General features: G+C 41.5%; 1 protein-coding gene across 11 annotated transcripts in view; it reads right to left on the bottom strand.

The window, feature by feature from the left end:
• The window catches only part of Fam184a (family with sequence similarity 184 member A), a 108101-nt gene that overhangs the window by 59053 nt on the left and 24272 nt on the right, over positions 1 to 24776 (bottom strand). For all 11 annotated transcript variants that reach the window (XR_009587876.1, XM_060373185.1, XM_060373184.1 and 8 more), the window contains exons 2-5: positions 8268 to 9122; positions 6555 to 6690; positions 4035 to 4216; positions 56 to 253 (exon numbers count right to left, since the gene is read on the bottom strand). Coding sequence is in view for 10 of the 11 variants with exons in the window: in XM_060373176.1 (XP_060229159.1) it covers positions 56 to 253; positions 4035 to 4216; positions 6555 to 6690; positions 8268 to 9122 (1371 nt within the window). In the remaining variant the exon portion in view is untranslated. The remainder of the gene's footprint in view (positions 1 to 55; positions 254 to 4034; positions 4217 to 6554; positions 6691 to 8267; positions 9123 to 24776) is intronic.

Below are 24776 nucleotides of genomic sequence, written 5' to 3'. Positions count from 1 at the left end.
CGTCACTAAATGCTCCCCAGTTTCCCCTGCAGTGGTGGGTCAAGTTTAATCTCACCATCTGTAGCTTCTTCTTGTCTCTGCTTGCGTTGCTGTGAACAGTCTCCATCGCCGTGTGGTGCTTCCGCGCTAACTCTTCTAAGGTCTTACAGTGGGCCTCTTTTAATTGGGCCATTTCTCCTTCCAATCTATTCTGCAGGTTTTTAAGCTCCATTTCATAATATTCTTGCTGCGTTCTCTTTGCTTCATTTACTTTCTTGAATGAAAACAAAGATGAGGAAAAGATTGGCAACTGCATTTTTCATTAGTGCTACCAGTATCTGACTGCCTTAGACATCTGTAGATGGGAATGAACTAATTGCTTTGGGAGATAGACTTTGAAACCTTACAGTTGGTGTTCTCAGATTGTGACAAGGTGCCTGAGGCAGAACAAAAGAGTTTAATAGTTAAATAAGAAAAAAAAAAAAAAACAAAACAGAGGAGGACTCTACAGCCAGCCCTGAAGATACCTGATAAAACAGGGTCAAATGAAAGGGGAGGAGGTCCTTCCCTATCAGTGGACTTGGGAAGGGGCAGGGAGGAGACCAGGGAGGGAGTGTGGGGTTGGGGAGGGAATGAGGGAGCGGGATACAGCGGGGACACAGGGTTAACAAAATGTAACTAAAAAGAAAAATAAAATTAAAAAAAAAGAAAAGAAAAACTTGCTATATTAGAACCAAATGTGGGTTGGTACAAAGGTAAACTTGAGGATTTTTATGCAGTACACAAAATAGCTTACCCAGTAACTACTCAAATAATATTAAGTACAACTGGGGTGTCAATTATGTGCCTTTTCACCAATCACAGTCTACCGATGAAAGGAAGTAAAAAGACATTGGCAATACAGTTTTATGAGTTCTACAAAAGGGTATCTATTGTGTGTTACTAGACAGTACAGGAAAGGGAGCAACCTGGGTGGGTAGAAGTGTGAGTGTGTGTGTGGGGGCAGACACAGACAGACAAGAGAAGGAGGGAGGAAGAAGGAGAAAGAAAAAGAAAAAAGAGAGCGAGAATGAATCAATTTGGGAAGAGAAAATACAAAGCTGGCAATGACATGTTCTCTCCTGAGCCTAGAAGGCATCTAAAGAAGTCTTATCTATGTCTTTTGTCAAAAGCACAGATTCATAACCATTTCAATTGCTTTTCAGAATTTGAAAGATAAAAAGTAGTTAACCAGGAGGCAGATGCAGGGAGACAGAAGGCCTAGTATATCTAATACACACAAGTTAGCCTAGGCTATATAATCCTAGGAATACTGAGGCAAGAGTGACAGGCCTCAGAAACAAGCAGGAGTCAAATAATGAAATGGAGTCTTTATACTAAAAACTTGACTATATACGTATATGAATACACATATGTGCATGGTATTATATATACATATACATTTATATATGTATAACAGTTGCCTTGCCATCTTTGTTATAGGCTAAGGAGACCAGCTAGGAGGTTGTCATTACCATCCCGACAAGCAATGACACTTACTTAAACTTATGATCTGTGAATGAGTGTAAAGAGAGGAGGATGGAATAAAAATATATGAGGTGAACAGAACCAATAGGACTTAACAGGTAAGGAGGCTGGAAGAAAGAAATCAAGAATAACCCCTGTGACTAGGTCAAGTGAAGAATACAATAAACAAGGGAGGAAATACAAATAAGGGAAGGAAAGTTCTGAGCATATTGCAATGGCATGTTTATCAAAACCATAAATAGAGACATTGAGCAGAAAGTAAAACATATAAGTAAGACTCAAGGGAAAAGATCTCGCTGTTAATGACAGGTTTTCAACTATCAGTAAACATGGCACTTGTTACTGGAATAGATGAGCATATGGAATAAACGAAGACCCTGGGCATGTCTTACCAGGAAGGTTATTGTAGCTTGCAGGGTTCACGGCTGGGTAATGGTATCGGTTACTTTTCTCCCCTGGTGGCAAGCATAACACTTTCTAGCTTCCATGAAAGCTAGCCAGCAGGGATGAAACTTCCTGGTGAGTACCAGCTTGATTTCTCCATGTCCTATGACTCAAGCCCACGGTGTCTTGAGCTGCAGGGTCTTACATCAAGTTCTGGCGCATAGCTTAGAGCAATAGTGATGATGGCAGGGATGTTTGGGGAGCAACCAATTGCTTTCTCATTGGACAGAAGACCTGTTCTACAAGGCAGAACTCATGTCTGGTAGTGTCATCTGGGCCTAGGGTGATAGGCCCTAGGGGAAAACCTACTACTATTAGTCTGTTCAATTAACAGTGTATTAGACTGTCTCCCAAATACTTACACCTGTGGGTCACTGCAGCTCTCAGTTCTCAGCAGTGAAGCTTCTTTTTGCAGCAGATGGGATTACTATAGAAATTCACATTTGGTCAAAGTGCAGAGAATAAGAGGCTCTGGAGGGCCCAATCCTACACGGGATATCTGTACCACACTCCCTACCCTCCCCCGGACCCCTCGAGGCTCAGGAGTCATCTCAGACGAAGAATAAGAAAGACCACAAGAGTCAGAGATGGAGGACTGCTTTGAAACAAGTGTTTTTTGGCCATTACAGGACCATTGCAAACATGAACATATAGGGGCTATGGCAGACGCCCAAGGCCTTTATAGGACTAAGGAGCCAAAATCTTAGCATGACTGGGGAAGGGGCTCACAAAATCCCTCTTCTGGCTGAGGAGCTACAACTGAATGGCTTGTAGGGGAAAAAGACAGTTTTCTTTGGGCTTAGTTCTTAATAGGCTGCCCAAGTTCCAGTGGATGGGAGCAGTAAAAGTGGACTCAGTGGGTTTAGAAAAAGCTTAACAATTTGGGAAGAAAAAGTAGTAGAGGTTTGGAAGGAGCTGGGAGGAGAAGGATTTGAACAGAGCACATTACAAAACATTCATGTGTAAGATTTCAAATAGTAATTGCTTTTTTATTGTTAGGAAAATCAATGGGAATGTGGTGGGTAGAGCTGGAAAATGCACAAGACATGTGAAGGTCAAAAAGGCAGAAGAGAAACGAGAGGATGTGAAATACCACTGCTAACTGTGAGGGTGTGGGGGGGAGGTACAAACAGGAAGATGTAAGATGCACCAAGTCCTGTGACAAATTCAGACTGAGAGACTGAGGCAAACCCAGCTTCTATGGCATGGTGGTAAGAGAAGGGAGTGTCAGGTTAAAGAGTGAACAGGAGTGAGTACATGGCAACAACCGATACTTCTAAATATATTTAGGTATTGAAAGGAGAAGGGAGAGAGTAACAGAAACTCTTGCTTGTTTTGTGGGAGAAACAATACATGGCTTTCTATGAGACTCTCTGTAAGCAGCAGCTGTGGTCCAGGCCACACATTATGTTTAATCTGGAAAACCACGATGCTGCTGTAAGAATTTCCATAACTCGATATCTGTTATCGTTTTTTTTCCTTTTGTTAAAAATTTCCTAGGTTCTAGATATCGTGTTAGAGCCTGTAGTCTTAGCTATTGGGGAGGCGACGTGAAGTTTCATGTTTAGTGAGGGACAGCCTTAGCTGAGACCTACGGAGACCCTGTCTCACAAACAAAGTGAGAAGAGCCCGGGAATAGAGTCCAGAAACAGAACGTTTCCCTAGCACAGGTAAGGCCCTGGGTTGCATTCTCAGCTCAAAAAAACAAAACAAAAACAAAGCAGAGGTATAAGAAGGAAGTGGGGGAGGGGGAAAGGAAAAAAAGAAAAAAGGCTCCTAGGGACATGTGCAATAACATATTTCATTTATTTAAAAAGTATGTGTAATATGATACATAGTAAAAATCCCACTGCAGTAAGCGTTAACTCAATTCTGGCTTAAAAATAAATTGAAATTCTTACTTTTTTAAATAAGATAGGTTCTAACCCAAATATCTGGAATGCATACATAAAATTATGTAGCCTACCTTTAAACCTAATTTTCTCAAAAACAAACAAACACAAACTAGGCTAAGAAATGCATGGCTCCTGCCGCACAGGACCCAGGGTTTGAAGTCCCTTCCTGTGCTGCAGTGTCCACCATACCTTCTCCAGCTCCAGCACCTGCTGCCTCTGCTCTTCATCCAGACTCTGCGTTCTGCTCTGCAGAAGAGCTCTTTCCTCTTCAAGCTGACATAATCGCTCATTGGCTCTGGATTTTTCCGATTCTAAATCTTTAATTGTAACTTCTTGGGTCAACTGAGTTGCTTGAAGCATTCCAATATGACCTAGAAACCGCCCCCACCAAGAAAAACTCCTTAATGTCTAAGTCTACTGATAGGAGAGTGTGTCTCTAACAACAGTCTTTCATGCCTGAGTGCTCCACAACTTTCTCTTTGGCTTCCTCATTAGACAAAGGGAAATAGTCACCATGGGAATGCCTCAGCCAATTATAATCCTTCAGAATAGAAAGTCCATTTTTATACCACTGATGTCGATCCCTGGTACTGTTTTGATTTTTTACAAAAAAGGAAGCTGCAAGGTAAATAAATTGAAGTAGAAACAACACCTCAGTAGCTCACAAAAACGTCCCTGGGAGTAACTGAGGAAAAAGAGGACACACTAACACTACAAGATGAAAATGAGTCATTTACTGTATTTTCTCTCCCCTTCCCCACTCCCTCTCTGTTGTCTCTGTCTCTCTCTGTCTGTATCTTTGTCTCTGTCTGTATCTATATCCGGAAGAATCTGTGTGCAGGGAATAAAGGCGGCAGATAGCAGTTGAGTTTCAATTGAATTTGTGTTAGATAAAGACTAGATTGAAAAACAGAGGAGGGCAAGCTTATGAAAAAATAAAATAGCTGGGTGATGGTGGAGCACACTTTTAGTTCCAGCACTCGGGAGACAGACAGGTAGATCTCTGTGAGTTTGGGGTCAGCCTGGTCTACAAAGTGAGTCCAGGACAGCCAAGACTACACAGAGGAACCCTGTCTCAAAAAAACCAAAAATAAACCCCAAGCAAACAAAACAAAGAAAGGAAGGAAGAAAAAACAAATGACAGTAAACTGAATGGTGGTACTGGATGGATAGTTGGGCTGGATATGATCAAGACATATTGTTTACATATTTGAAACTGTGAAAGAATGAAAAGAAGATTTATTTTAAAATGGGTGCAGGGAAGGTACAGATAAAGGAAGAGACATGAGTGTGGAACAGATTTTCATAGAAAGCATCATTTACAGCAGAGATTTTCAAAGAACCCTGGACAAACAGCCCCAGACTCACTGGGAACTCTAGTCAGACACAGCCTACGGCAGCCCAGTGAGTGGGAAAGCCTGAGGGTGGGCCAAGCATCTGTGGGCTCACAAACTGCCTGCATGACTCTGATGCGTGCTGGGGGTCATTAAAAATGACTAGTTTATGGGAAAGCAAATTCACCAGTGAGCCCATCAAAATTAAAGGTGGTCTTGGAACAGTTTCACTAGATACACTATCCACTTAGATAAAAAGCAACTCCAGACTTTACCCTGGATCAGCATCTTTCTACTAAGGGCTATGAAATGAAGGACAGTGCCACAGCAGATGACTCAGCTGTCCTGGGTGAGCTCACCTTTGTTCTCTACGTACAAATTCTTCCACAGACAGACAGACACACAGACAGAGGGAGAATAGAAAAGAATAAATGGCTCATTTTTGTGTCAGGAATTTATTCTATAAAAATATACTCCTAAAACAATCAAACAAACAACAACAACAACAACAAAAAAACATGAGGCATCTTGAGGCTGGATAGAAAGAAAGGGGACAAGATGATGAAAAGGAGTCACTTGGTCACAAGCTCAGGTGAGGTCTCTCAACAACTGAAACTCAAGCATCCCAGTGCAATTAACAGTGTTGTAAAAGCTGCTTACACAGAAACAATGCTCCTTTTACACAAGGATATTCCCAAACACGAATGTAAAGGCAGCAACAAACCATTAAGACCTGAGCATACCTAACTCTGAATTTGGTCATTTGTCTTCCGCTGATATTCTGGAAATCTCACAAACTAGGCTATCAACTCTTGTTGACAGTAAATGTTTCCTGTAATTGGGGATGTTACCCCGGCTAAAATCCTAGCTTGGAATACCCTAGAACTCCCTGAAAACGCACCAGCATCTTAAACATGGCTACTGTAAAGCCAGCAAAATTCAGGTCTCCCTGAGAAGCACACACCCACATGCAGGCCTGTCTTATTTGTTCAGTAATCACCCTTTTCTGCTGACTCTGGGTTTAAATCTACGTTAAAGATCCCTTCAGGACAACAATTCTGATTCAAACTGCCTCATCCAGATAATCCTTTCTGAGATGAAGTCAAAGACCTGGCTTAACGTTGGTGGGGTTCCTAAAACAGAAAACCCACAGACTGCTACAGGGGAGGGTGCTGCACCCCACAGCTCTTGACAGTCTCATCATTCCATTGTTACAATTACTCAGGAAGATATTAAAGACTTTTAAAATTAAAAAGTCTAAATAATTTCAAAATTTTAGGAGGAAAGGTAAATATTCCAATTAGATGAACTTCAAAATATTCAGATACAGTGCTGGATTTAGTGGAGCCCTGGGCCAAGCTATGGGTAGACATACTAGCTTTGAGGACAATATCTGAAGCTTGCTCTTGTAAACGCTCCCGGGCAGCTGCTAGCTCACTCTCCACTTCCTTGTGTTTGCTCAGCAAGGCCATTTCTCCCTCCTTGGCATCATCAAGCTGTTTTTGAAGAACCTAAGAAAGATCATATAGCCACAATCAAAATGCAAGCATGATATTAAGCTAAATAATTTATTTAAGTTGCAAGCACCACTGTTCTCTTACCAGAAATTTCTGTGTAAACTAGAACTACTTAGTTTTAAATCTGTAAGATGAGGTAACAGAACCTGACATTTTAAGTCACATGACCCAGCTAGGGAAGTCTGTTTTCTACTCTGCCCAATGTACTCCAGAGCCCTGCAGTTACTAACACAGCTGGGAAGCACAGGCTGCTTCCTGGAAGCAGCCTTCTCCATTTCCTGGAAGCAGCCCTCTCCATTTCCTGGAAGCAGCACTCTCTGCCTCCAGATTGTGTTAGTATGTGTGGAGCATTAGTACAACAAAACCTGTAGTTTCGGCATCTTTTCTACACATGGGCTATCTCTTGTTAAATTTCACTTTTAAAAGCAATAATGTCCTCGTTAAATGCCTAAAACACCAAAAAATGAGGCAGACCATCCTTAACAAAGAGAAAAAGGAAAGCACAATTAATCCCTAAGCTCTCCCAGGTGAAAAATACTAGTAAGCTGTTTAAGTGAAATCCATTCATAGTAGCAATAGGGTTTTAAACTTGGCTTTCTGGGCACTTTATACCTGAACTTATAACCAAAAAAGGTAATAAAAAATTACACTTTCAATTTTTTTTTTCCTCATAAAGGCAAAGAAAAAAAATAGAGAAAGGGCCTTAAAGTAGTATGAACATAAACAGCTGATCCTAAAGCCATCCACTGCTCGTCTCCAAATCAAGAAATTAATATGTAAAAGAAAAGTAGGTAAGGCTGAGTAGGAAGTTAAGAGTACTTCCCGCCCTTGCAGAGAACTTGGGTTCAGTTCCAAAGCACCCACATGGTGGCTTACAACCATCCATAATAGATACATGTAGGTAAAACACCCATACCTATAAAATAAACAAATTCAAATTCAGTTTTTTTTTTTTTTTTTTTTTTTAATAGTTGTTTCCTCAAACAGGATTCCAGGTGATTTCTCTTCCCCTGTCCTGTTTTGTTTTTTTTTTTTTTTTTAAGGACTGATTTATTTATTATGCGGTTTTCAGCCTGCATGTGTGACTGCAGGCCAGAAGAGAGCACCAGATCTCATTATAGATGGTTGTGAGCCACCACATGGTTGCTGAGAATTGAACTCAGGACCTCTTGCTCTTCACATCTGAGTCATCTCTCCAGCCGCAGAATAAAGTTTTTAAAGTGGTTAAAAGTCTACTATCCAGAAAAATCTCCTGAACCCAGTTAGAGCTGGTGAGCATGGTAGCCACCTGCAATGCCAGAGCTAGGGAGGCAGAGGCCGGGAAGCCCTGGAGCAAGCTGGCCAGCCTGAATAGCTGAAATGGCAAATGAAGTCCTCTGGTTTCAGCAAAAGACTCTGCCTTAACATAGACAGTGGAGAGATCGCAACCTGAGAAAACACCCAATGTCGATGTCAGGTTTCCACACTCATATATGCACACACGAACATACACATTAACACATAAACACACATGCTCACACACTACCCACATGTAGAGAAAGAAAAGAACCAGATGGCCCACATCCACTCACCTGCACATTGTTCTCTGCTGCGGCCAGTGCCATCTGCAGCTTCTGGCATTTGTCAAGAAGACTGCTGGCTTCATCCTGCACCATCTGCAGCTCAGTCTTCAATTTTCCTATGGTTTTTCTTAAGATGGCTTCTTGCCCCTGGAACTCCTTACGAAGATCAGCCTCCTTGTCCCTGCTGGCCTGCAGGCTTTCGGCTGTGAAGAGTTGTGACCTTTTCAAATTATCAAGCTCACGCTCATAAAACGTCTGAGCTTTGTTCAGCTTGCCCTCATAATCCTCAATAAGCTTTTTCTTTTCAAGCCTCAGCTCTTCCAGGGTGTTGTTCAAGGCCTGTACCTCCATCCTGTGCAGTTCCTCAGCTTTCTCCTGGCCCCTGCTCACTGAGGTACTGTGGTCCTGCTGTGACTTCAACAGCTCTTGGACTTCCCGTCTGTGAGTGCTTCTCAAATCTTCCAGGGCTGACCGTTTGTCCTTTTCAAATTGAACCTGGAGCTGCCCAAAGCTCCGCAACTTTTCTTCAAATTTCCTCCTAATCTCTTCGACCTCCCGAGACATGGTTACTATGCGCTGGACATGCTGGGCCTCTGCACAAAGTTGTATGTCCTCAACTCTGTGCTTATAGGCCTCAAACTCTGTCAAAGCCTGCTGCCGCATCTTCATGTGATCTTCTAAAGAGGCTTCCAAAACTTGAATCTTTCTCTTAAGGTCTAACTCTTCAGTTACCTTGCTTTTATATAGCAGTATTTTTTCTCTTGTTTCTGCAAGAATTTGTTGGATTTCTTCTTCATGAGCATCTTTGAGGGCCTGAATTGCAGACTCATGCTCATCATTTTTAGTATTCAAAGCATATATTACCTACATGGTTTTGAAGAAGGGAGAAAAATTCAGCACATATTCTTTTACATCTTAATTCTTCCATTTGGATTGATTTTTTTTTCCATGCATATATTATTTCTGGTAACTATTACACATTGAAACATCAGGCTTTTTTTTTTTTGTGCCCACAGATTGATTTGCTTTGCAAATTCTACCCTTGCACAGACTTTCAAACTGTAACTTTAAAACATTCAAAGTCACTCATTTACGAAAATGCACACTTATAATCCTAGCACTCAGGAGGCTAAGACAGAAGGATAGAAGGTCACTACAAACACAGGTAACCTTGGACTACACAGAAAGTCAGTCTTTCTGCCTCTTTCTCTCTCCCTCTTTCTCTGAAAAAAGCATTCAAAATTAAGAATAATGTGCCATAAATGAAAGGAAAAAAGTAACAACAAAGGCCACTTGACCAGAGATGGTTGTTCTCCGCACAATCCAGGCCAGAATAGTGGGGGCTGCAGATGAGAGAGGGAGTAAAATCTCAGGTAAGGACCCACCTTGCATCATGTCCTTATATGACACATTCACGTACATGAAGCTCTAGATACTATGGTTCCCCAGGGCCCTCTTTATGTGTTAAAGGACCTATTTAAATACATAAATGTTAGAAATTCCCTTTTCTAGATTCTTTATAATTTATTTTTGTTAAGAGTTTAGAACTATCTTATTGACAATGACTAAAATCTGCTGGGTTCTAAACTAGTGAGTGAATCTAAATTTCTCTTGTTCTTTGAGACGTCACTTACACAATTTAAACCTGACTTGGGCTGGGCCTCTGCAATTTGAGGACGCTCCAGTACCACTGGGTTCAAAGGACATAGGGTCAGTTTCCTGTCCCCAGGTCACTCCTATGCTCTGGAGCTCCCCAGGGCATCTGAAGCGGACTGAACTCTCAGTCCTTGAGATCTAATGTCACCTGCAGGTTGAGAGTGTCAAAATTGGTCTGAATTATAGACCTTGGAGAAATCTATGTATTTTGTGCTGCATGGAGGTGACTATTGCAAACCACACCGAATGTGAGATGAGGAAGAACACTGGCTTTGTCTCATCTGAATGGCCAGGCTGGGCATGGTGGCACATGCCACTCATCCTAACAGTCAAAAGGCTACGGCCAAGAAGCAGCCATGAACTTAAAAAGGTGAGTATCAGAGTAGCCAGTGATACACGGCAAGGCTTGTTCTAAAGAGACAAAAAGGAAAAGTGAACGAGAAAAAGAACATGAGAAGAAAAGGAAAGAGAAAAGATAAAAGAAAGCCAAAGAGATGCCTACTGGTCAGGATACCTATTAGTGCAAGATGGATGCAGAATACAGGCCACAGGCTCTCCTAGGGCATTTCTGCTCCGAGCCCAACTTTATCTTACTAAGCACATGGAAGAAGATGGCTCAGCGGTTCAGAGCACCAATTTTTCTTTCAGAGGACCTGGGTTCAATTCCCAGCACCTGCACATGGCAGCTTACCACTGTATGCAATGCCAAGACTTGACAACCTCACATAGATATACCCACAGGCTAACCACCACTGCACATAAAATGTACATAAACAAATTATTTTTTTTAAAAAGGAAAGAAAATAGATATGAAAGAGACAGACTTCCAAGAGAACCAAACCACAACTTTAGTGCTTTGTTCCAAGAGATGATCTTAAAAGTTAGTAGCCCCTTGACAAGAGTCCCTACTTTGAGAATAAAACAGGAGAGGGAAGCAATATGAGACTGTCTCCTCATCAATGGTTTACTGAAATAATCTTCCTTCTAACAATTAATTTCCACTCCGCCTTTGATGAGTGATGTCAGGTAAGTCCTGCATCCGTTAACACATCTCTCTCAAACACCACTGATGAAAGGCTGTGCTCTTAACATCCAGCATGCTCGTCATTTGCCACCATCCTCTCCTGAAACTCAGTGTTTGATTAATTGGAGAAAGCTTGGTAACAAGGCTGGAAAGATACAAGAGGCTGCCAGCCTAGACAAGAAGCTAGAAATAGAAAAGCACTGTAGCATTCAAAATACTAAGTAAGGGAAATTAAAAGGGAGGTTGGAATTAAAACAATGAATTAGAAAGAATAAGATTTATGTTACCAAAATACATGAACATTAGAGTAGTAAGCATTATTTCAACCTAACCTCTATTGCAGAGGCCAGTAAGCAACAACTGAGGGCCATAACTGGCTGCTGCTTACCTCTGTAAACATCTGGGTATGGTACAACTACCTTTGTTTGTTCAAGTGCTACTAACTCACCATGACGACAGAGCTGAAAATGAGTGGAAAAGACCATCATGAAATCTCAGCCTAATCTATACACAGGCAAGCCATTTTGGCCAAAATCACTAACAACAACAAAAAGGATTGAAGTTGTGTCAGCTTTTTTAGTCTTCTATGTTTTCTTTCTACTAAAGCCCATGTAGTGATAAAACCAAATGTCTAATTCTGAAGATATGTTGCATAAAGAAGCATGCACTCGTATTGAATATATTAGTAATCTTCCAGGAAATAAGTATTAAAATATACATCTAAAAACTTAGAATAGTAAAAGTGTGCCAGTGCAACAAATGAATACTACCCCCATTATTAAGTTATAGTTTGTATAAGTTATTTATCTTGTTTATTTATTTTATCATGGGGGGGACAAATGCCTTGGCACATGTATAGAGTTCAGAGGACAACTCTGGGGAGTTGGTTCTCTCCTTCCGCCTGGTGGGACCCAGGGATCAAACCCAGGTCATCAGGCTCATTGGCAAGGGCCTCTACCCATGGGGCAATCTCATCAGTACAAATTATCTTATAAATGAAGAGTCACGTGGAGAGGGGTGGGGAGACAGTGGACCCCTGAAACTGACTGGCCAGGCTAGAAGCATCTATGAGAGCCAGGCTCAGAGGAAGACCCTGCCATTAGTGAGAGACACCAAGTCTAACCCTAAGCCTCCACAAACACGTGCCTGTCACTGTAATGGATGTCTGCACGTAAAGCTCTTTGGACAAAAGGCTACTCTGTGTGACACACCTCGGCTTCCACACTGAGATGTTTTGTATTTCTCTCTCTTTGTTGTTTTTATTTTATTTTATTTATTTTTTTGTTTTCTTTTGGCAGAGTGGTTGCAAGGGTGAAGGGCTGATGTGGAGGGACAGAGAGATGAGTGGGATAGTGGTGCATACTGTGAAATTCACAAAGAATCAATACAAAATTAAAAAAAAAACAACAAACCCACTACCATCACCACTACCACCACCACCAACAGCAACAACAAAAACCAGAGACGGAAGTGTAATCCAGATCCAGAGAGGGGCTCTCAGTTGTACCTTCTCTTCATTGGCCACAGTGACACTCCTAACCCTTGTGCTGCCAAGCCTTTGTCCATTTACCTCTGGCTAGTGAAAGGCCAAACGGGGCAGTCAGGAGTGGACATTTCTCACCGCTGCTCATCCAGGGTATGGCTTTCTGGGAAGTCTAGACCTTTTTTTTTTTTTAAATTAAATTTTTATTTTTTTGTATTAATTATAGTTTATTTACTTTAGTCTAGACCTTTTATTTTGTGCCTATCAGACAAACTCTAGGCACAGCTGCCCTTTCTCTTTCTATGCTAGGAACGGGTCACCAGAAGGGCCTCACTACTAATAAACTGCCAAACAATGGCTATTACTTTGCAAGCTTACAAAATAATATCCACTGAGGTTTTTGTTTGTTCAGTATATGCATGTGTGCGCCTGTGGGTGCCCTTGGCTGTGGGTATGGGTGTGGGGCTGAAGGTTGGCACCAGGTGCCTTTGCTGTTCCCATCTTATGTTTTGAAGATAGCACTTCTCACTGTGGAAGCTCACCGATTTGGTACAACTGGCAGCTCAGCGTTTCCATGATCTGCCTGTCTCTGACCTCCCCAAGTGCTGGGATTGTAGACAGTGGCTTTTATGTGACCCCAATTCGCATCCTCGTGCTTGTACAGGAAGCACTTCCCCAGCTCACCCACCTTCCCAGCCCTTATCGTCAGTAATTAAATGTATATACACGTTATTTATTGGAAAGGAGAGCATGTGACAGCATGCAAGCAGATGTCAGAAGACAAACTGCAGAAGCCAGTTTGATTCTCTCCTTCTATCATGTGGGTCCAAGGCGTTGAATGCAGGTCATCTGACTTAGTGGCAAGCCCTTTTGCCCACTGAGCCATCTCACTGACCCACATTGTGCCGGGTGTTTTGGGAGGGGTTGTTTTCATTGTTAGGATCAGATACATCTTATAAAAAGATAACGGGTTTTGTTTTTGTATAGACAGGGTCTCAGACAGGCCAGGCTGGCCTCAAACTGGCAAGAGAGCCAAAGATCTCGACCTCACCATCCTGCCTGTACCTTCCAAAGGCTGGATGGGACCGCAGGTGTGTGCCACCGAATCTCATTCACACCGTGCTGAGGACTGAAGCAGGGCCTTGTGTGCAGCAGGCAGGCACTCTGCCAACTGAGCAGCGCCGGGCTCTGCTTCGTATTTCAGCCTTATGTTCTTCCAGCAGAGCCAGCCAACAGGTTTCCCCGTCATAAGACATCAGAGTTAAGTGAGATTATCAAAACTCAAATTTCTCAAGATAATGTCTCACTTTTTCCATGACGGCCCATTCTATTTGTTCTAGGACGATAACACAAAGGAAATCTCTGCCTGGATTTATCTTCCGTGATACTCCTGGAATAGCTTCAGTTGTCACAGATTATCCAAGATACTTTTCCAACTCTTAAATATTTCGAATGAGCTCTAAGTACCTTGGCTAGGGAATCTTACTCTTCTGTAACATAGTTTATAGTTTAGAGCCTGAATATGAGCCTTGTGCCCCAGTAAAGGCTAAGTAAGGGAGGTCATGAAATTGTACAAATACTTCCTTACTTTCTTGACAGTTCTACTGGGGATAGGAAGTAGCATGTATTTATGCTTCCTAGGTTACCTCAATGACAGTTTTACTCATTGCTTGGAAAGAAAACAACAACAGCAACAACATCGCAGGTAGCTCAAGATGAGATGGATAAAAGAAAAGCAGAGAAGGAGGAGGTCACAATGAGAATGCACCCAGAAGAACAACGGTGTGGCAGAAGCCATGATATTCATATATCATTGAATGTAAAAAGATGTTAGGAAAAAACCACTGCCGCAGCACCAAGCTCTGCAGCACCAAGCTCGGACACACGCATACGTGTGGGTCAGCACATGCACAATTTTCTCCTTCCAGAACCATTTTAAAATAAACTTTATCTGCCAGTGCATATTATTGCTAAATACATCCAAACATTATTTTCTAAGATCAGGGGCCATAGCATTATCATACCTCCAAATTTAGACTAATGAAATATTCTCTAATTACAGAAGCATGAATAAAAATAATCAAATTATTCCAGTAGTAAAATTTACAGCATCTTTTCTTTATCAATATAGATCTACCTAGAATTTCATATTGTACCAAACTGTCATATAAACTTTAGTGTTTAACTGGAAACACACACATTCTTTTCTTTAAAAAATTTTATGACATTTATGTTTTTAAAGAACCAGGATGTTGGTTATAAAGTGTGCAGACTTTATGTTTTTATTATGGGGGTTTTTAATATTAAATGATATAAGGAAATTTTATGTTCTGTCTTCTCAGTCAAACTATCTGTGTGCTGAGTATTTAAAATTATTTACTATTACATATATTGATATCATTATATTAATAATCTATGAAATATATTATACTTTCATCAACCCTCTTCTCAAGTAGTACCCTTATCTGGCAATGTACTACTCAGTTTAAACATCCATCAAGAAATAAGAAAGCTAGGACCCGAGAGATGGTTCAACAGTTAAGAACACTTAACTTGCTGATCTTTTATAAACCAGGATTCAGTTTCCAGTAAGCATATCAGGCAGTTCATAATCACTTTTAACTACAGCTCCGGGAGAGTCAACATAACACACTCTCCTGACATCTTCAGGTACCTGCACACATATGACACACACATACATACACATAAAAATAAATCTTTTTAACAAATGAAAAGCCAAGTGTGGTGGCCCACGTGAAATCCCAGTACTCAGGAGTCTGAGGCAGGAGGATCACCACATTTCAGTCCTTGAACCACAATGTGTGACTGTGTCCCAAAACACACACATTAAAGAGATAAGAAAATAGAACGGAATTTACTTTTGCTTATAAAAGGTAGATCCTGTGGCCCTGGTGGTGTGGGTGCAAGAGAGCTGGCCCAACCCCTCAACCGGGCAAACCAGAACTTCCGGCCCTGGTGGCACAGGTGCAGGAGACCAGGCAGGCTGGCACACTCAGTTCCCACCCAGCCCCAGATCCAGGGCTGTGAGCTGGCCCACCCCAACATCTAGCCTTTTGTGAACTGCTGGAGTGTGTGAAGAGGTTGGTCCTGCAGAACCAAATTTCCTACAGAAATCCCATGACACACGACGACAACAGGACATCTGAGAGGAATCCCAGTGAGGAGCCAGAGGCCTCGAACCACAGCCATGACTCACTGCAATGAACATCTGTGAGTAAAGCCGTGTTGACAAAAGGGTGGACTGTGTGACGCTCCTTGACACTAACGCAGCTTCTGTGGTGAGATGTTCTTTCTTATTTTTTATTTTTATTTTTTGTTTTCTTTAGAAGGTGGGAGGTTGCAAGGGTAAAGGATTAATATGGAAGGGTGGGGAGATGAGTGGGATTGGGGTGCAGGATGTGAAATTCGCAAAGAACCAATAAAAATTTTAAATAAATAAGATCTCATCATTGAGGCCAACAACAAGAGGCAGATCCTGAGACCAAGCATCCTACCTGTGTGCAGCAAGTGACAGTGGGATCGTGTCCTTTTTATGTTCCTGGGTGGGGGTTGTCAAGCAAGGGCCAGAACTGGACTGTTCACAAGTATGGAGGGAATTCAAGAGGCTCTGAGAGCGCTGGAGAAAGAAATACTAACAAACTAGCCATGTGAAGAGAACCCGAGAGTTCTCAACAGTGTTAAGAGGGAAACCCTTCTAATCCACATTGTCACAGGATGTTCAGGCACAGAGGTGGTGTTCCACCACTGACAGTACAGCAGGATGTGCATGAGAGTGGCATACAGAACGAGCTCCAAGGTGAGAAGCACGGAGCAAGTGTGGAGCCGCACACATGAGTTTCTGCCCTGGCCGGAAGCTAACTGCCTCCATTTTTTCTACCTTTCAGTTGACTTTCTTTTGAATTAAATTAAATAGAAAAACAAAAGCTGCTTTTCATACATTATGTAATCAAATTAATTCCAGCAACAGACTTGTGCCCAAATGAAACGTTTAGGAGGCAATTAACAAAAAAAGCTCACTTGGATTTATGTAAGCCAAGGGCACTCTAAAACCTTGATTTTAAAATAATTTGAAAACCTAATTGCGTTGGAAAGTAATTACTTTTAAAGATACATTTGTTCTCTTTGTTTCTATAACCACTGTTGGAGAAATACTTATAAAGTATAATAATGCTTTCTTTTCCTGCATGGTGATGTAGAATGCATCTATTTTCTCAGGAGATTTAACCTGAATTTTGAAACATAAACATCTGTTTGAACAAGCATACATACACAAAAGTCACAGAAAGTCTCACAAATCCAGCTGTCATTCAGGATCCCTTCAATGAGATCTGTGGTACCAAACTTTACAAAATAACCGACAACTTTCTGTGAACATCTACTGTGTGCTCTGACTTTTTATATGAATTCCAGCAAAGAAAAGTATACGCATTTGTAATCCTAAATAAAACTTTTCAAAATAAAACATGCACAAAATAATGGCAATTTTAGATAATATGCATTTGTATTAAGTACCAAGCTGTAGGGTACAGAATACAGCATGAAGTCTTCAGTAGAAATAACCTGATAAAGACTGAAAGTAACCAGAAAAGGCCTGGAAGGATGGTGCTGGTGAGATGGCTTAGCAGATAGGAGCATGTGCTGCTCTTGTGGAAGACCCAAATTCAGTTCTTAGCACCTGCAGCAACCAAACATCTTTAACTCTAGTTCCAGGGATACGATGCCCCTTTCTAGCTCCCATGGGCACTGTACACACATGGTACATATACATACATGCAGGCAAACAATCATATACATAAGACACTTTTTAAATTTGCAAATTTAGAAAGTCCTGAAAGGACACAGCAGTTGTTGGGAGCTACGAGGGAGCTACTTGGGTTAAGGCTGATAGCACTCTGAGCTTCATGTAGTCTGGTAACTCATCAGACACAGCGACTTCAAGGGAAAGTCAATGATAAAGTGTAAGTCCCTAGAGACTCAGTGTTACAGAAATTTGATTAGGAAATTAGACAGTAATTTATACTTTAGTAACTTTAGAAGACTTAGAATCAACAAATATTTCTTCCTGGGTATGTACTCAGTGACTCTAGAGACTAATTCTCCCCCCGCCAAAAAAAAAAAATTTTTTTATTGATTTTTCTGGAGTTTCATATCATGTACCCCAGTCACAATCTCTTCCCAGTCCTTCCATGTTCTCCCCTTCTGAGACCTCCCCAAAAGTAAAATAAGATAAAAAACCCAGTCCACTTTGTGTTACCTGTATACTCACTGGAGCATGGCCAAACTCTCAGTGGCCTGTTCCTTAAATAAAGCCATGAAACTGAGTCCTTCTAGACACTAATTCTTTACCTTTCACAGTTTCTCACTGAATTTTCACATTTAAAGGTTTCTTAAAGAAGAGAACAATATGTGATTCATTCTACATCATAGCCTTTCCCATGTTCCTAGTACATAAAATAAGATGGTTCTTAAAAATTGATCACCACAGTCAGGCATGGTGGTGGAGGAGATGAGAAAGGAAGACAAGTCCAAGGGTTTGGGGGGACTACATGAAAGGTTCTAGCTGCCCTGAGAAGGAGAGCATACGTGTGGCATGACGTGATCCGAGGTTCCATGGCCAGTGTTGACAAAAATCAACTACTCTAGCGAACCAGTACTCTAAAGGCAGAGGAAGAGTGAGTGAGCAAAATGTCTTACGTCAACCGGTTCTCAACTACAAATAAATTGTAATTTGTCTGACCATGCTATCAAAAATAAAATGAAATAATAAAATAGTCCAGCTAGTTTGCGGTGGTCCAGCAGGCTGGACCATGTCTGCGTTAAGTCCTTATAGAAAGCTAGGATTCCAGGACAGATGGATAAAAGCATGGCCCCACAAACAAAGGTGGGACCTGAATAGGAACAAGCAATAATGGAAGGGCAGGCTCCTGAGCAATTGCTGTGTTTATCAGAAAGTGTGAACGCATCAGAATGCTAGCAATCAGCTGGCTCTTGCTTCACTCAGAGAGGAATAGTGGGAGATAGTTCCAGCTCTTGTGAGTCCAGGATTAGAGGACACACTGTCAGAGCAGGGACTTGATACTTCCAACCTCTGAGAGACAGGTATCTGCTGCTTAAGGCAGAAACTTAAGGACCATGAGAAAGCGGTCTTTCTCATCCACTCTAGATTTTTACTGCTGGGAGTACAAGCTGACCTGCTAAGGTGAAGAGAAGACAGCAGAGGAGGCAGCAGATAGTCACAGCAACTAAGGTGACAGCAGACCCTGTCACAATGATGACAGCAGACGAAGCAGGGGACTTGACAACCCCTACCAGGACAAGAAAGGACAGGATCCAACTGAGCTGGGTTGAAACCAGGCAAGCTGCAGCTTGTATCTTGCTGCGTATGGACAGGGTGCCTGGTCTCAGGATCTACTTTTTATACATAAAAGTAAATTCAGTTCCATTTTCCTATCTCTTTTTTTGTTTTGTTTTGTTTTTTTGTTTTTGGGGGGGGACACAGTCACACATTGTGGTCTAGAGACTGAAATGTGGCTTACTGCTCAGAGCTTTTGCCCTAGAACTTGGTAGCTAGGCATTGTGATTTTTCAGCTTCCAGCATCAGGTAACATCTGCTTGTGTTAAGAATTCTTGAACAGGGTTTGGGGACAAGGACCCTTGGTCCTTCAGAGACAAGTGGTTATAGATGGCTAGTGTCATGCTCTTAGGCCTCAGATGTCATGATCCTTAGCACTCCACATTGGCTAGTGTTAGAGTTCTTGTGCTATGACATCTAAGACCTTTGACTGTGAGGTCTCAAAGCTTCCTGAAGCTCTTCTAACAGAAAGGGCCCACAGTGTTCATCTTCAGCTTTTCACACCTTCTTCTCCATCAGCTTTTTGCCATTTCTCCTCAGCCCCTCTTAGGAATTCTTCCGCTGCTTCCGCTTGGCAATACTAGTGCCGCCACCGCTTCCGCCACCGCTTCCACCACCGCTAGGGCAGGGTCCATTGTCACCTCCTCTGCTACTTATCTCTGCTGTCTTCTCATCATATTAGCATGGTAGCTATCACAGGGGTAAAAATCAAGTGGGTGAGAAAAGACTCCCAGGAAGGAGCTATTTATTTGGCCTCATGTCACAGAGGAGCATCAAAAGACTCAAAAAGTGAGCCAAACAACCTGCTTACATCCATATCCAGAAAAGGGTGTGGCAAGGGGGTTTTGACAATAATCGCAGATGTTCTTCATGCAACGAGGGACTGTGTGCACAATGCAAATGAAGGACTCTGCACGAATCACAAGCCTTCTCCTGGGCCAACGCAAGTGCTACCCGTCTAGTCTAGATAAAATGGATCCAAGGTAGTCAAGAGTTCACCACTGGCAAAAAATAAATAAAATAAAAAACAAACAAACAAATAGATAAATAAACAAATAAATAAATGTAGCTGAAGCAGTCTGTTTTCCAAGCTATGGAACTTTCTGGAGCAAGAGTTTTGTCATGGCAGCAGGCAGTTATGGTTACTATGTAGTTTCCTTACAGCACCACGGAGAATTCAGAGCTGCCATTGCTAGCATGAGGGACATCTGGCTGTCTGTCTGACATTGTTCGCTCAAGGCATCTGGGACTACAGGGAAAGGCGTGACAATTGTCACAGAGGGAGTCAAGAGGCTGAGTGCATAGCTCAGCAGTTAAAGAGCACCCCATGCAAGTATGGCAACTGGCGTTTACCTCTCCGGCACCCACATAAAACAGCCACCTGAACACAGAAAACCCTGTCTTGAAAAATAAACACACACACACACACACACACACAAACAGAAAAACCACATGGTCAGGACAGCTCCATTTAATCCCAAAGCTCTGGAGGTGGAAATGAGGGATTCCCCAAGGCAAGCTGACTACCCAGACTAGCCAAATCAGCAAGCTCCAAGGGAGAGAAGCTGCCTAGGTTAAATAAAGAGGAGTTTGAGTGATCAAGAAAGATATCAGCCACTGATCTCAGCCCAGTCCCCATATCCATACATATGAAAACATGCCTGTACACTATGTATCTATAAAAACATGAATACATACTATGTATACATGAAAGCATGAATACACACTATGCACACACAAAAACATGCATACACATTACACACAAATGAAAATAGTGTGCATAGTACACACTATGCACATATGAATATGCATACACACACATAGACACATAGATAGACAGACAGGCGCATGCATATAGTCAGGCAGACAGACAGACAAACACACACACACATACCACACACACACACTAAAGAGTTGGATGATCCCTTTAAACAAACAATAACCTCAGGATTCTCTTGTTTTTGACAGCACCATTCTCCCCATCCTCTGACCTCGCACTCTACTCATTTCTCAGTAACCAGTGTTTCCAGTTCTGCTTCATTCTTAACCTGCTCCTTATGACAGAGTTACTAGGAAGATCCTTGCCATCTCTCCGGACCTCAGTTATTTCTGCCCCCATCTCTCTGTCCATCACCCTTACTCAAAAGCATCATATTGTTACATCACGGTATGGCAAAAGCAGATCCTATAGGCTGTAGCCAAATGGCCCATGTGTGCCGATGGAAAAAGCATTCAGACCTTGTGTTAAAACAAGACCCAGCTTTGAATGTGTGGTGCTGATGCTGCTTATGCCACCTAGCAAAGGTACTCAAATTCTGTATACATGTTCGCACCTGCAAATGAGAATGTTAGGTGACTTAATGAAAGTCTTAAAAGGATCGCCCAAAGTAAGGCAATCAAGGCACCCACCACAGCATCTGCCTGCTACAGGCCTTCCCAGAGCATAACACCGTCAGTCCTGCTTTATCCACTAACCCCGCTGCCCACATTAGTACTGATGCATGTGTTGGCACTGGCATCTTTCGAAAGACCAGTTGAGATGCCCCGTCATTGCCCGCGCTCTCCCTACATCACAGGACTCAGCCTTAAGAAGTGTCCCAAGGCTTGTTTCCTCCTGGTTTCTGTCGCCAGTTCCCCAAAGCTTCTTTTCTGCAAGTCCTGCCTACAACCTAAATGTGTCACTTACAGTCACATCAGCCTATTGTTTGACATGCATAAATCTTGTCTCTGTAAATGTAATCAACTCTCAGTGACTACAGACGTCATCTGTCTCCAGACAGTCTCACAAATGCCCATCAAATCACAACAATCCAAGATGTCTCATAGGGAGGAAATAGTGAACTATTTCTTAAAGTGCTTACCCTTTATTTTAAGGTATTCAGTCATGATTCCTTTACTAGGCAAAATTCATTAATAAGAAGTTTTGACTTATTAAACACACACTAATAAGGAAATAGCACATGAAGTCACCTGTTGTATAAGCCAGCAGGACAAAGCCAGCATTTGACTACAGTGGAGAGTGTTGACGCTTTTGCCACAACAGAAACATCTGCACTGTTCAAATATAAAAAAGAAACCAAAACTGTGTTTTGCCCCTTTGAATTAAAAGTTCTATTTCTCAAAGAATAAGTTTTAACAACAAAATATCAAGAAGATGGGTTAATTATGGCAGTACATATTATTTGATATTAAGTATACAAAAACATTAGCCAACTTTATTTGTGCTTAATAATGCATGGATACCATAAATTTAAAATGTCAAAAATGCATTTGGAAAGTCAATTAACAAGGCCATGTCACCCCAAACATTTCTTCCTCCTCTTTAAAAGTGCTCCAAAATGAAGTAAATAAGAAAGATAAACTCTATTTTCATAAAAAGAAACTTACCAAGAGCAATTTACCTAGACCTCAAGATGTATAAAAAGCAAATACATAAACTGTAAATGATTACTAAGAGAGAAAGAAGCTAAAATTTAAGTATGGTGAAAAACACCACAAACAAACAGTTGGCCTGCTTGCCACGACGGGAACTCACGGAAAAGCAGATGCAACAGAGCAGCTACTTTCAAGTGTGTAAACAGCAGCTAGTCTTCCAGGTCATCACCTGATTCAAACACACAGATAATCCATCCCTATAAGAATTATGTTTGTTTAAAGGGCAAGAAAAAGGAAAACAATCACCACTGTAAGTTTTGGGATTGGTGCACAGCAAACCCAGAGTGAAATATGGAAGAGAAGCAGAATGCAGTGAAATATCCTAAGGAAGCCTCAAAGTGAGGAACCATGAGAACAGATACAAGATAGTTACCCAAAATCCATAATGACCTTTAGACTTAAGACAGTACTTCCTATTAAACAAAAAACAGAAGAGCTCAGAAAATAGACCATCAAAGAAGATGCGGTGGCAAGCGAGTGAAGGATGCTTAGAATCACGTGTCTTTGGGGATTCTCCAACAATTTGTTTTCACACACACAAGTCAGAGCAGTGGCCCAAATCCTCAACAGTGACACCATGCTGACAGAGATGGGCAGGAACTCCCCTTTGATTGCTAGAAGGAAAAGTACAGACCTTGCACAGCTTAGCAGAATCTTACAAGACTAAAGACATTCTTACCACATCACCTAGAAATTTCACTCCAGGGTACTAACCCAAGTGAAAACTCACTCACACAAAAACCCACAGTAAGATGTGTAGCTTTATTCAAAAACTGCTGAAACTCGGCAGAAATCTAAATGTTCTTCAGCGGGCCTATCACCCAATTCCTTAGCAAGATGTTTTGATTTATTAATTGATTGATTGGGTCTAGTGACAGAGATATATGTTGTTTACATTGGTCCAAGAGTGAAGCCCTAATGAAAGCTATGGTGGTAACAATGAATCACTGTGGACTCCTCAGTTCTAATAATTGTGCCTCCCTGCTGCAGGAAGCTTCTAGAATATACAAGAACCTGTGTGTTGAACAGCGTGAGGAAAACATCTGTAATTTCTTTTAAGCTCTGTTGCAAATCTAAAATATAAGGTCTATGTTTAAAAACCGCATGTGAAACATAATTCCTAGTAGTCCCTCTCCTGTGTGCAGCTGGTAGTCAAGTCCCATCAGTCCCCACCACGAGTCAAAGAATTTCCTGAAGAAAATAAGTTGCCCAAAGAAAAAGTCTGTCCATCCTGGTATCTGGGTGTGTTCAGTTGAGAAAGAAAGGGCTGGAACAGTTACAGACACTGACTGCTCTTCTGGAGGACCCAGGTTCAAACCCCAGCACCCACAAGGCAGCTCACAACGGTCTGTAATTCTAAGATCTAACACTCTCACATAGACATACATGCAGGTAAAACATTGATGCATATATAATAAAGGTAACTTAACTTTTAAAAAAGATTTTTTAATAAAAGAAAGACAACCATCGGATGGTTTTCTTATGTCAGCAAACAAAGTCATCATCTTCCTGAACTTGCTAGACAGCACAAACCACAGTGCAGCCAACTGCTTGTCAATAGCAGAAAAGCCTCACAGGCCAGACAGAGAACAAGCTTTACGGTATACATAGCAGAGCCAGGAAGAAAACAGGATACCCTAAAGGGACTTAAGAAAATTAAGTGAAATTCTGTTAACGGATTGCTAAAGGTAAAGTATAGGCAAGTGGCGGAATCTAAAACCTCTTGAACAGATCTAGATAGGGGCCAACTCTCGAATGTGTCAGCTTTAACTTCAGCAGATGATGACGAGAAAAACTGCAGATGGAGCAAGACAGGGTTGCAACCAAGGGGGAAGCACAAAGCTATCCACGCTCTCACTTGAGCACTGAAACTCCAAACCAGGTAAGGTCAGCAGTGTTCTCTCTTCTCCAGTTCCAGGACCCAGTGATACCGTGGAGGGCTGGAGACAAGAAAAATCCAATGCCCTTTAGATCAAAGACAGGAAAGTCATGAATATAAATGAACATAAAATGTATTTCAAGATTTTTGGAATGTAACTTAAACATGTGTCGGCAAACAGGGTCTCTATAAAAAAAAAAAATAACAAAAACTGTTTTTATAAGATCACAGCCAAGTTCATTTTTTTACCTGCTTCTGGTGGCTGTTTTCCTACTGCAACAATGTAACTACATAGTTGTTATTAAGTACTATGAGAAAGAATAAAAATATCAAATAAAAAATAAGTCACACATCAAAAAAGAATGGTAAGGCAGGCAGTGGTGGAACATCCCTTTAATCCCAGCACTCAGGCAGTGGCAGAGGCAGAGGAAGAGGCAGGTGAATTTCCTAAGTTTGAGGTCAGCATGAGTTTGAGGTCAGAGTGAGTTCCAGGACAGCCAGGATTATACAGAGAAAAACTGTCTCCAACAACAACCAAAAAAAAAAAAAAAAAAAAAAAAAGGAAAGGAAAAAAAGACTCATAGTAACAGAAAGGAAGGAAACAATTAGAGATAAATGAAATGTAGATTAGAAAACAATGAAACTAAAAGTCCTGGTTGTTGTGGTTG

Source organism: Meriones unguiculatus, chromosome 20, assembly GCF_030254825.1.
Source record: "Meriones unguiculatus strain TT.TT164.6M chromosome 20, Bangor_MerUng_6.1, whole genome shotgun sequence".
Lineage (NCBI taxonomy): Eukaryota > Metazoa > Chordata > Mammalia > Rodentia > Muridae > Meriones > Meriones unguiculatus.
This window is presented reverse-complemented; position numbering and strand designations above follow the sequence as displayed.